The sequence below is a fragment of the Hypanus sabinus genome, unplaced genomic scaffold, assembly GCF_030144855.1.
Source record: "Hypanus sabinus isolate sHypSab1 unplaced genomic scaffold, sHypSab1.hap1 scaffold_929, whole genome shotgun sequence".
Lineage (NCBI taxonomy): Eukaryota > Metazoa > Chordata > Chondrichthyes > Myliobatiformes > Dasyatidae > Hypanus > Hypanus sabinus.
The window spans coordinates 84,727-97,216 of NW_026781782.1; the positions used below are offsets into that span (position 1 = coordinate 84,727).

Here is a 12,490-nt window from a genome sequence, read left to right on the forward strand (position 1 = left end):
TAATTTGTAATCCACATTCTGGCTGCTGTTTTCAGGCCTGAATACAACTGCCATTAGCGTCATTTTACCCTTACCATTTCTTAACTCAACCCATAGAGACTGTACACCTTCCAATCCGATGTCATCTCTTACTAAAGATTTGATATTATTTCTTATACACAGAGCCACACCACGCCCTCTGCCTACTAATCTATCTTTCTGATACTTTGTATATCCTTGGACGTTCAGCTCTAAAGCGATACTTTAGCCAAGTTTCAGAGATGGCCACAATGTCATATTTACCTATCTGCAGCTGAATTTCAAGATCTTCCATTTTATTCCTTAAGCTGCGTTCATTCAAACACAACACTCTCAGTCCAGTATTTGATGCTTTCTATTTTAACTGCACCATGCCTTTATCGCCCTGCCTGCTCTTTCTTTAATCTCTGTTGCACGCTATATTTGATTTATTTCTGTTTTCCCCATCCTCAGCCCAATCACTCCGTTTCCCATTCCCCTGACAAATTAGATTAAACCCTTCCTAATAGTCTCAGAGAGTGTCCGGACCCTGCCAAGGATGTGTTGGGTCTCACACTGTGTCTAGACCTTGCCAAGGATGCACGGGGTCTCACAGTGTGTCAGGAACCTTTCAAGGATATGTGGGTTCTCAACGTGTGCAGGACCATTACAACAGTGTGTGGTGTTTCCCCAGTGTGTCAGGAACTGAAAAAGGAGTGCAGGTAGTTAGGAAGGACGAAAGCTGGGAAGCAGGTCCTCAGTGGTAGTAATATCCGGTTTGCTGTCTATGCCACGCGACAGTCAGGACAGGTATACGATGGGGTGGTAGATAAATGCATGCCTTGAGTTGGGGCAGGGATTCAGTTTCCTGGAAAATTGGGACCTCTACTGAGCAAGGTGGGACCTGTATAAACGGACAGGTTTCACTCAAATCCAAGGGGTACCAATATTCTTGTGGCAGGTTTACTCGAGCTGTTGGAAGTGGTTTAAACTAGTATGGCAGGATGATGGGAACCAGTATGAAAGAGCTAAGGATGAGTCAGCAGGTGGATGATGGGTGCAACATGAATGTAAGGAACGACAAGTGCATGACTAAGTACAAATGCAGTCAGAGCAAAGGTTTAAATTGTACTTCAGAGGCAAAATTCAAAAGGGCGAAGAATGCAGAACTGAAATTGCTGTATTTATATCCGGGTAGCATTAGGAATAAGGTGGATGAACTCGTGGCGCAATTAGAGATCGGTCGGTATGAAATTGTGCGCATCACTGAGTCATGGCTGAAATAGTTAGCAGCTTAATCTCAAAAGATTAACTTTGTATCGATGGGAAGTCTTATGTGGTGATGTGTTTCTGTTGGTAAGAGATGGAATTACATCTTTAGAACAAGGTATCATACGGTCAGAGAGTGTTGAGTTTTTGTGGGTTGAGTTAATAAATTGCAGTGGTTAAAATGCCTTATGGGATTCTTATACAGGCCTTCAAATAGTCAATATGGGAATATGGGAATGAAATTGGAAAGGGTGCTGGAAAACGCATGTTATATGGGGAATGACACAATTCTAATGGTGGGCTCAACATGCGAGGAGTCTGTGAAAATTAGATTGATGTCAGATCACAGGAGACTGAATTTGTTGAATGACTATGAGGTGGCTTTTTAGAGCAGCTTGTGCTTGTGCCTACTTGGGGAAAGGCTATCTTAGATTAGCTGGTGTGTAATAACTCAGATATTTGTAACGTAATGGGACCCATAGGAGGCAGTGTTTACAAGATAATTAAATTCATACTTCAGGTTGTGAGGGAGTTGCATAGCTCACATATATCTGTATCACATTGGAATGAAAGTAATTTCTGAAGCATTAGAGAGGAGCTTGCACTGGAGGATTGGAGAAGGACACTTGTGTGGATGACAGCAGAGTAGAGATGGCTGGAGTTTCTGGGAATAGTTCACAAGCCTCAGGTTAGATATTCCCCACAGAGGAATAAGTTCTCAAACAGCAGGGGTAGGGAATCGTGGCTGACAAGGGAAGTTAAGGACTGCATTAAAGCCAAGGAAAGTACATATAAGGCAGCAAAAATGAGTGGAAAGTTCATTTACAGGAAAGCTTTTAATATCTAACATAAGAAGAATAAAAGTTAATGAGAGGCATTGATCACGTGGATAGTCAGAGGCTTTTTCCCCAGGGTTGAAATGGCTAACACGAGAGGGCATAGGTTTAAGGTGCTTGTAAGCAGGTACAGAGCAGATATCAGGGGAAAGATTTTTTTACGCACAGAGTGGTGAGTGTGTGGAATGGGCTGCCAATGGCGGTGGTGGAGGCGGATAAGATAAGGTATTCGAAGAGACTCCTGGACAGGTACTTGCCGCTTAGGAAAACAGAGGGCTATGGGTGACACCAGATAATTCCTAAGGTAGGGACATGTTCGGCACAGCTTTGTGGGCCGAAGGGCCTGTATGGTGCTGTAGGTTTTCTGTTTCAAAAAGGCTTCTAAAAAAGATTAAAGAAGGGAGGGAGGCAAAAGAAAGGAAATGATCGGCCAGTTACCCTAACCTCAGTGGCAGGAAAAGTGTTGGGACTCTATTGTGAAGGATGAGCTTTCAAGGTTGGAGACTAATGATAAAATAAGTAAAGCCAGCATGGTTTCTTAGATGAAGTAACAAGCACGGTGGACAAAGGAAAGACAATGGATGTCACTTCCTTACATTTCTGAAGGCGTTTGACAAGGTGCCAAATATGAGTCTCCTTAACAAGATAAAATTGGAGAATGAGCAAAGATGTGGCAGATGGAATGCAGTGTTGTGGAAATTATAAGATTTCATTTTTGGTAAAAACAAGAACAATAGTGCAGACGAATATCAAAATGGGGAGAAGTTTCAAACTGCAGAGGTGCAGAAGGACTCAGGAGTCCTCATGGAAGGCTCCCGGAAGGTTGAGTCTGTAGTAAAGAAGACCACGCAAGCACATTGTCTCAGGAACTTGCCAGGGTTGTGTGGTGTCTCCCAGTGTGTCAGGTTTGCTCAGAGATATGAGGGGTCTCATAGAGTCTCAGGACCGTGCCAGTGGTACGTGTCGTTATCCAGTGTGTCAGGACCATGTCAGGGGTGTGTGCGGGGTCCAACATTGCGTCAGGGTGCCTACCAAGGGTATCGGGGTCTCCCAGTGTGTTGGGACACTGCTGGGAGTGTGCAGGCTTTCTATTCAGTGTATTCGGTTGAGATATGGAGCGTAGGAAAACGCTGATTGTTGAAATAGTTACTTTAGAGAATGTGACAGTGGTAAAAATGATGCTATTCAATAATCAGGGAGAGAAACTGTTCCGTATTCAGAAGTAGGTGTGGGTATTTCAATGCGGTGTCTGATCCCTCAGCAAATAACATAAAGAACAATGCAAAACAAGTTTACAGGTAAATTGCCGCAATCCCACAACACTCAGTTTCTCTGTCCTATTTCTGATCTATCACCCTTCCACAGTGCCCATCACACAAACCAACACACCTGAATTTCAGCTTCTATGTACAGAGCTGAGGGTTCTGTTCCCCATCTCAGCATCTGTAACACTGTCTCCGGATGGACTCCCCAGGATTATTGAGTGGGAAATTAAACTGGATAACTTTAGCAGTGTTTGCACTAAGGGAGTGCAGATGTGAACAGAGTTGGGTTCATTTACTTTGGGGTTGAACAGGGCAGTTGGGTTTTATCAGCTTTTCTCATTAAATGGATGCTCTCATTATTATTCTGTGACTTCAATGGACTTACGGTTCTAAAAATGATAACCTGTGTGTCTGAGGGAATTTAGAACAGTGATCCAGAATGAGGTCTGTTCCACAGGTTGTGTAGCTGTAGGGGAAGGATTTCACCTTTCGGAGTGAAGAATTTCTGAGAACTTCACTCCTCCAGATCGGCCTTTTCTCCACTCTGGCCACGGTTGAGGGGCCTGTCGTTGCAGGACTCAGAGCGGAGTGATCCCTTTCGGAAAGCTCCCCAACTCTCCGAGTTGTTCCTCATACTATCCTCTGAAAACATTCCCTCCAGCAAAGATTTACGATGTGCCTTAATATGTTCTGTGTCACGCTGCCAACATTTACCTGGTCAAATCCCCATGGCTCTACGAAGATATGTCCCTGCACAATACTAACATGTGTTGGAAACAGCGGTTTCTTCACTTACCTTTCAGCTCACTGGGAATCTCCGGTACGGGTCGATGGACCGGAACACAACCTGTTCAGATTTAAACAATTTAAAGAATTGAAATGTGTAAAATTATTAAGTGTATAGTTTGAATCCAAAATTAAATACATCTCTGATATTATCTCACCATGTTCCTGTATTTCTTTCAGTATTTTGTCCAAGTTTGGGACACCAATCCGCATTTTCACAAAGGTTTCCCACATCACCATCCTGGCGCGGGAGCCTTTCTCCATCACCAGGCTCAGGAGGAGTTTAGAACTGTCCGCCCGCTCTCCCTTATCAGCGAGATCAGTGATTTTCTGTGAAGAGTAACAGTGAACATATTGGGGACTGGCAGATTCACACAGAGAATGAGAAGTAAATGATGTGCTCTGTAACGGGATCACACTGAGCAGTCACTCGGACGGGTGCTGATCCTGTCTGGACATGGACTGTACATCCTGAGTGCAGAGCACACGGAGGGACATTCACCGTGAACCTGGTCCACCAGTCAATGAGATCCTGGCTGTTCTGTGACGGCTTCATTGACGTGGCTCCAAATCCATAAATAATTCCTCACCGGATTTGACCGTGTAAAACAGAAATGAGAAAATAACGATCACAGACGAAGAAAGAAGTCAGGCGGGTTTTTATAACAGAGTGAGCAGTCTTGGAGAGGTTGCAGAAAAAATGATTCATCTCCTCAGTCCGCCAGTGTCCAACATGACAGCGGATTACCGGCTGACACCTGATGCCTTTCCTTTGCCTTTTCCAGTGGAGGTTTATTCAGTGATTACACATTACAACACGGCCATATTCCCCGATCCACACTGTTTGCAGTTACAGATTGTAACAGAATGATCTCCACCCGGAACAGAACACACTCGAGCTCCTGTGGCATCCGTTCGTAATGCCCCGATTCTCACTGAATCCCGCCGTCACACTGTACACTCATCCTGTTTGTGAATGCATATACAGTATTTATTTCACAGTTGTTCTTTTATCTAATTTAAGATCCGTTGAGTCAGAGTTCCGACACCCATCAAGCTCCTGTGGCGAACACAGATGATACCCTACTTCTCAGTGCCATCCAGCTGTTACGCTGCACGGACTACCGAAAGCAAAATATCCTGGCATATTTCCACAATCTCCTCTATTCTCGGTCCATACAGCTGCTGCTCACTCTTAACATTCAACAGCAACCCACCAGTCTGCTGCGTATTTTCACCTCTTTCTATCACTGGTTCAGAGTCACATTTCGTTTTGTAATTGGATGTACAGTATTTATTTTCCAATTGTTCATTTATTTAATTTAATATCCGATGAGTGAGAGTTCCAACATCCATCAGTGCTGTGATGTGTGAAAATTCAAACCCATTCTCCCTCCCACTCACCCGATGTTCCTCTCCGCTGAACTGATTCTCGGCCGTTAACGCCAGGCTCACTCCGTGCACCCCTCCTTCCATCGCCTGCTCCAGCCTGTCCCGGTAGAAACTCGTCAACTGCAGCAGCTGGAAATCGTTCCAGCTTGCCAGGAGCTCAGTGATTGCTGAGCTCGGACCTGTGAAGGAAAATGAGGAGCATTATCGGGCAGGAACTTTCTCTCTTGAACCTAAAGATGATGCACCAAGTGAGCAAACACCCCGAAATATATATAGGAGGGGAGTTGGGAGTGGTGAAATGGGCGCGGACCTGGGAAGAGCAGATGAAAATCTCTGCCGGCCGAGGCTGAAGAGGCATAATTCCATCTACTGAAGGCTGCCTTTTGTGTCCCTGGGTATATACCTCTCTATTTGAAAAGCTCTGCTTCTTCCTGAGAATATAGTAACCCATCACCATCACTCTCCTGGTACTGCCCAGGTACTTGCTCTGGGTTACTGTCTGCCTGCCTGGTCAACCCCTTCCTCAGCAAATCTCTGGGATTTCTCACAAAATGCTGAGGCTGCTCAGCAGATCAGGCAGCATCTATGGAGAAGAATAAACAGTCAATGATTCAGGCCAACGCCCTTAATCGGGACTGGAAATGAAGGGGACAGAAATTCTAGATATTACCACATTTCTACTCCTTGTTGTCTCAATCCAAAACGTCAGCTGTTTATTTCTCTCTATGGATGCTGCCTGACCTAGTGAATTCCGAAAATATTTTGTGTGCCCTTGTGTGGCTCAAAACTTTCAGCATCTATAGAATGTCTTGTGTTCTGGAATACTCACTGTTTTAATATGCATCACAATCTGCGAGAGGAGCAGGAAGAAAACAGTAATTGTACCCTGTCCACGTGTGACTGTGCTTCCCCCAGAAATGTTATCTGTCTCTGCTCAGTCCCCACACAAATAATTTGGAAATTGATGATATTGAATTAAACCCAGACACAGAGTCAAGGCAATATTTATAAATTAAAATAATTCGCTGACATACCCGTGACCTTTCCCGATGTTGGCTGCACTGGAACTCTTCCGATGCCCGCTCCTTGAGCCATTTTGAGGACACGTGTGATCCGATTTTGATGCTCTGTTCAAACAAAATTATCAGGAGGTTCAGACATTAATTGAGCTGTAAAGGAGAACATTGTTTTGCTTTTATACTGAGGAAAACACTTCCAAATATCTTGGGCCTGTCCACTGAAGCCTTGACATGACCTGCTCCATCTGTGTCCATCCACCCACAGGCTGACAATGTCCATTTCCGATCTCTCCATGGATTGTACACTCGACCAGGATTCTCTTGGGTATCTACTCTGCCTGCTATATTGCAGACAATTCCCTTTTAGGAGCGAATCCGGTGTCTTGAACTGGGAATGATGCGTCAATGGAATACGAGGCAGGTTGAGCAGACAGCACCCACTGTTTTGTTCCTCCTACCACTGATGGCGCTATGGTGAGTAATGGACAACTGTTACACCAGGGTGGGTTGAAACTTTTCTGCTGACCAATGGTACATCTTTTCCTCTCATCAATGGATTACACAGATTTCTCTGTCACACCTGTTCTCACCGTCTCCTTTCAGTTTAACATCGCCTGGCAATGATGCTTCAGGCAATATATAACCATATAACAATCACAGCATGGAAACAGGCCATCTCGGCCCTCCTAGTCCGTGCCGAACTCTTAATCTCACCTAGTCCCACCTACCCGCACTCAGCCCATAACCCGCCACTCCTTTCCTGTCCATATACCTATCCAATTTTACCTTAAATGACACAACTGAACTGGCCTCTACTACTTCTACAGGAAGCTCATTCCACACAGCTATCACTCTCTGAGTAAAGAAATAGCCCCTTGTGTTTCCCTTAAACTTCTGCCCCCTAACTCTCAAATCATGTCCTCTCGTTTGAATCTCCCCTACTCTCAATGGAAACAGCCTATTCACGTCAACTCTATCTATCCCTCTCAAAATTTTAAATACCTCGATCAAATCCCCCCTCAACCTTCTACGCTCCAATGAATAGAGACTTGTTCAACCTTTCTCTGTAACTTTTTTGATTCTATGATTTTATTCTATAGTTTGATTCTATGTAGAAGCACTGTGACATCCTGAACAATGCAATCCACCGTCCTCCCCATCCCCACCCCGCACCAAACACACACACACAGCATCGCGACATCTTCTGAGCCACTACATTTTCTCCTGTACGACTTTAAGAAAATCATTTGCACTTAAACTCTGGTCAAGCTTTCATGTCACCTGGCTATTATCAGATAGTTAAATGGCACCTTGCTAAACACAATGTCGACTGCCGTACATCCAAAAACAAGTTGGGATATTTTTAACCATAAATAAAACTGGAATTATTCAATAAGACAGACGGCATGTTAACATTTCAGGTGGAAGTCGGTGTATTAGTGCTGAACCAGTGTGTAGGAACCATGCATCTGCTGTCTACCTGCATTGTATTCTGTGTTGTTTTTTTCTGATGCTTTTTATGGCAACTAGTCACATCAGTCGAGGTGTGGTAAACACAAAGGGAAGCAGTTACATATTTGTGCTTTGCTCTGTGCGGAACACAGCTGGGAACTGACCGTTGTCACATATTTTATTATTATCCATTCAAATACGCTGAACTGACACTTGGGGACATTTCAGTTTCATCACTTCAAGATTGTATGTTTGCTGATTGCTAATAAAGTATCGAATACTTATTAGCGACTTTGGTAACAATCATCATTGGAGCTGACGGGATGCCAGGAAATTAAAACAAATCTGTGGGTGGGTCACCAGCAATGTCAACTTGGTTTGGTTAGAATTCACCGCTACATTATCAACAGAGATTTCTCAATCTGCCAATCATTTTAAATATTCTGAGGCACTTCAAGAATACTTTGCTTCAGTATTCACACGTGAAAAGCAGCTTCACAACTGTGGGGATGACTTACAGCGGACTGAAATGCTTGAGTGTGTAGACATTAAGAAAGATGATGTGCTGGGGGTTTTGAAAGGCATTAATTAGATAAGCTGCCGGGGCCGGTTGAGATCTGCTCCCCGGCTACTGTGGGAAGATTGCTGTGCCTCTGGCGATGATTATTGTCAATCGTATGTTGAGAAGGACCAGAGGTTTAGAAGGTTGCAAATATCATTTCCTTGTTCAAGAAAGAGAGTAGAGATAGCCCACTTAATTATAGACCAGTCAGCAAGTTGAGTGAGTGTGTTGTTGTGGGAGACTCTGAGAGGCAGGATTTATGAGTATTTGGAGAGACATAATCTGATTAGGGATAGTCAGCATGGCTTGGTCAAGGGCATGTCATGCCTTATGAACCTGATTGAATTCTTTAGGGATGTAACAAAACATGTTGATGAAGGTGGAGCAGTGGATGCAGTGTATATGGATTTCAGTAATCCGTTTGATAAGGTTTCCATTGCAAGGTTCATTTAGAAAGTAATGAGGTGTGGGATCAAAAGGGGCATTGCTTTGTGGATACAGAATTAACTTTCCCACAGAAGTTGTAGATGGTTGGAATACTGCATGGAAGATGGTGACCCTTGGTGTTATGCAAGGTTCTGTTCTGGGACCCCTCCTCTTTCTGTTTTTATAAATGACCTGTATGAGGAAGTAGAAGGGTGGGTTAGTACGTTTGCTGATGACACAAAATGTGGGGATGTTGTGGATAGTCTGGAGGGTTGTCAGAGCTTACAGCAGGACAGCGATAGGATGCAGAACTGGGTTAAAAAGTGGCAGATGGAGTTCAAACCCAGATAAGTGTGAAGTGGTTCATTTCGGTAGGTCAAATTGGAAGACAGAATATAATATTAATGGTAAGACCCTTAACAGTGTGGAGGGTCAGAGAGATCTTGGAATTTTTGTCCATAAGACACTCAAAGCTGCTGTGCAGTTTAACAGTGTCGTTAAGAAGGCATATGCTGTGATAGCCTTGATCACCTGTGGGATTGAGTTCAAGACCTGTGAAACAATGTCCAAGCTATATATGACCTCAGTCAGACCGCACTTGGAGTACTGTGTTTATTTCTGGTCACCTCACTAGAGGAAGGGTATGGATACAGTAGAGAGAGTGCAGGGGAGATTTACATGGATTTTGACTGCATTGGAGAGCATGTCTTATGAGAATAGGTTGAGTGAACTTGGTCTTTTCCTTTTACAGCCACGGAGGATGAGGTGACCTGATAGAGGTGCATAAGATGATGAGAGGCATTGATCGTGCTGAAATGGCTAACACAAGGGGTCATAGTTTTAGGTGCTTGGAAGTAGGAGGTACGTGAGATGTCACAGATCCTGGTGGGAACATGGATTCCACTGCCAGCAACGGTGGTAGAGGCGGACACAATAGGGTCCTTTGAGGAACTCATAGATAGATACATGGAGCTTAGACAAATAGCGGGCTATGCTGTCGGTCAACTCTAGGCAGTTTCTAGAGAAGGGTAGATTGTCAACAAAACATTGTGGGCTGAAGGACCTGTAATGCGCTGCAGATTTCTATATTCCATGTTTTTTTTATGTTTTATTGTTTTACAACATTCAATCATAGTGGCATTAATGTGGCTTTTTTGTCGCTGATGAACATAAAAGTGTCAGAACACGGATTCAGCAGCGCAGTAGATACGGCATGCGCTTGTGAATATGTGCGTGACAGTTAATTATTATTTCATTTTGATAGTATTTAACTCAATACTTGTCATCATAGTGTTTGCCGCGAGTTGAACTCAACAATTCTTCGCTGCCTGCTTGCATTCGACCTGAGAAATTGAACTGTCGAGTCAACTGGGTCTGAAGACTAGCGGTATTAGTTTTATATTTAGTTGCTGTTTTTCAGCCGCAGTGTAGGCTTCGCTTCGCATTTGAAATTCTTAGTCAACCACCCTGTTTGGCCTGGTGTTTATTGTCTTCTTTTCCCTGTAATATCGTTTGCATTAAATTCTGTGAACTATTGACCTGCGTCAGTGTCTCTGACTCCGCACTTGGGCGATATCCGAACCGGGTGACAAAAAAGACTTGTGTCAAAGTGGAAGAATCTCTGTAAAGTGATCAAAATTAATTCTGAATATAAAACACTAAATGACTGATTGCGTAAGCATTCCTCCTCCTTTAATATGACACAACAAGTCAGCACTGGTGCAGCCTATTGGTATTAGAAGTCACATTATTATTTAAATTGAGATCTGTTTTTGGACACCTGTGTGCAGTCAAGATGTCTGAATTTATTGTAGTAAGTCTACAAATGTACCAGGAAGTTTCAACTGTTGGCGAGTCAAACCACACCCTGAAGATAGAAGAACACTAGAAGGAACTCCGTTAAAGGGTTATTGAAAAGTACATGTCAGGAGATTGATACAAGAAATTTCCATGTCACTGAATATCCCTTGGAGTACAATTAAGTCAATCATCAATAAATGGAAAGAAAATGGTACAGCCCTAGATCTGCCTGGAGGAGCTGTCCTCAAAAACTGAGTGAACTTACAAGAAGAAGACTGGTGACGGAGGCCACCAAGAGACCTATGACAACTGTGGTGGAGTTGCAAGTATCAGTGACTGCGCAGACAACAATTGTTACCTGGGTGCTTCACCAGTCACAGATTTATGGGAGAGTGGCAAAGCGAAGGACACAAAAAAAAACCGTAAAAAAAGCACATGAAATCTCTGCCAGAGTTTGCCAGAAGACATGTGGGAGACCCGGAATGTTCTTAGCTCGATGAAGCCAAAACTGAGCGCTGCCCATCAGACTAAATGCTATATTTGATGTAAGCCTAACACGACACATCATCAAAATCACACTGTCCTTACCGTGAAGCATCATGCTTTGGGGACATTACACTACAGCAGGCACTGGAAGTCATGTGAAGGTGGAGGGTAAAATGTATGCAGCAAAATACAGGGAAATACTCGAAGAAAACCTGACTTAGTCTGCAGGAGAACTGCGACTTGGGAAAATATTTGATTTACAGCAAGACGATGACCCCAAGTGTAAAGCGAAAGCAATACATGAGGAGGGTAAAAACAGCAAACGTACTGCCCTGGTGTGCAGTATATGTATAAGCTTTCCAGATCAGTTTCAGACCGAGGTGTTATGCCAAAGGAATACGCTAATATAGGCAGAGTGAACGTGTTTATTGCTCTTGTTATATTGTTACTATTCAGCTCTGTTTGGCAGACTTTCTTTAGCCCTGAAGTAAATTCTGTTGAATGATTTCTCTTTATCACGCAGTGATCTATCTCTTTTGCTTGTTGATATACTAAATATACTTACATGTTTCACATTCACATATCTGCTCTATTGAATCCTGATGATCTGTCATATACTACTAACTCCACTACACCTTTCGTAATGTTTCTGTTCAATACTTCTCTCGTCTAAAGGTAATGTTTATATCTTTGGAAATTAGTTCCGTTATTTGAATTAGTTGCTTCACAGATGCAACAATGAATATTTTCAAATCATTCTCTATAGCAGTTGCGTCAAGCTATAATGCATGTTTTCCTGTTTTTCTCCGATTCGGTAAATTAGAGAGCGGGTTTAAAGCCAGACAAAACCATAGCAGGCTTAGCGTTTCGCTCAAGAAAATGCATACGTTTATTTTGATAACAGTTTGTTCCTTTGCAGTTGTCAGTCGGTGATTATTGTACTTCAATGCTTCGTCAGATGCTGTAGATGTTTCACAAGTATTCGGTGTATATTTTAGGAAGTTTTGTTAACCACGAATGAGGGACAGAGTCAAATGTTCCAATTTCTTTTTCCATAGTCAATATAAAAGCATAAAAGTCCTCTGTTTTTCCTCCAGACTTGATATAGGATTACATCATTTATTATCAGTTAATCCTTAAATCCCTTCATAACCTAACAGTATCCTTTCAGCCTTTCTGTAAGTATATTCTGCTTCCGTC

At 43.1% G+C, this 12,490-nt stretch overlaps 1 protein-coding gene across 1 annotated transcript in view; it reads right to left on the reverse strand.

Moving 5' to 3' along the window:
• The window catches only part of LOC132390488 (NACHT, LRR and PYD domains-containing protein 3-like), a 48,267-nt gene that overhangs the window by 33,122 nt on the left and 2,655 nt on the right, over positions 1-12,490 (reverse strand). The window contains exons 3-6 of the mRNA XM_059963099.1: positions 6,580-6,672; positions 5,558-5,724; positions 4,312-4,483; positions 4,164-4,214 (exon numbers count right to left, since the gene is read on the reverse strand). Of these exons, the coding sequence (XP_059819082.1) occupies positions 4,164-4,214; positions 4,312-4,483; positions 5,558-5,724; positions 6,580-6,672 (483 nt within the window). The remainder of the gene's footprint in view (positions 1-4,163; positions 4,215-4,311; positions 4,484-5,557; positions 5,725-6,579; positions 6,673-12,490) is intronic.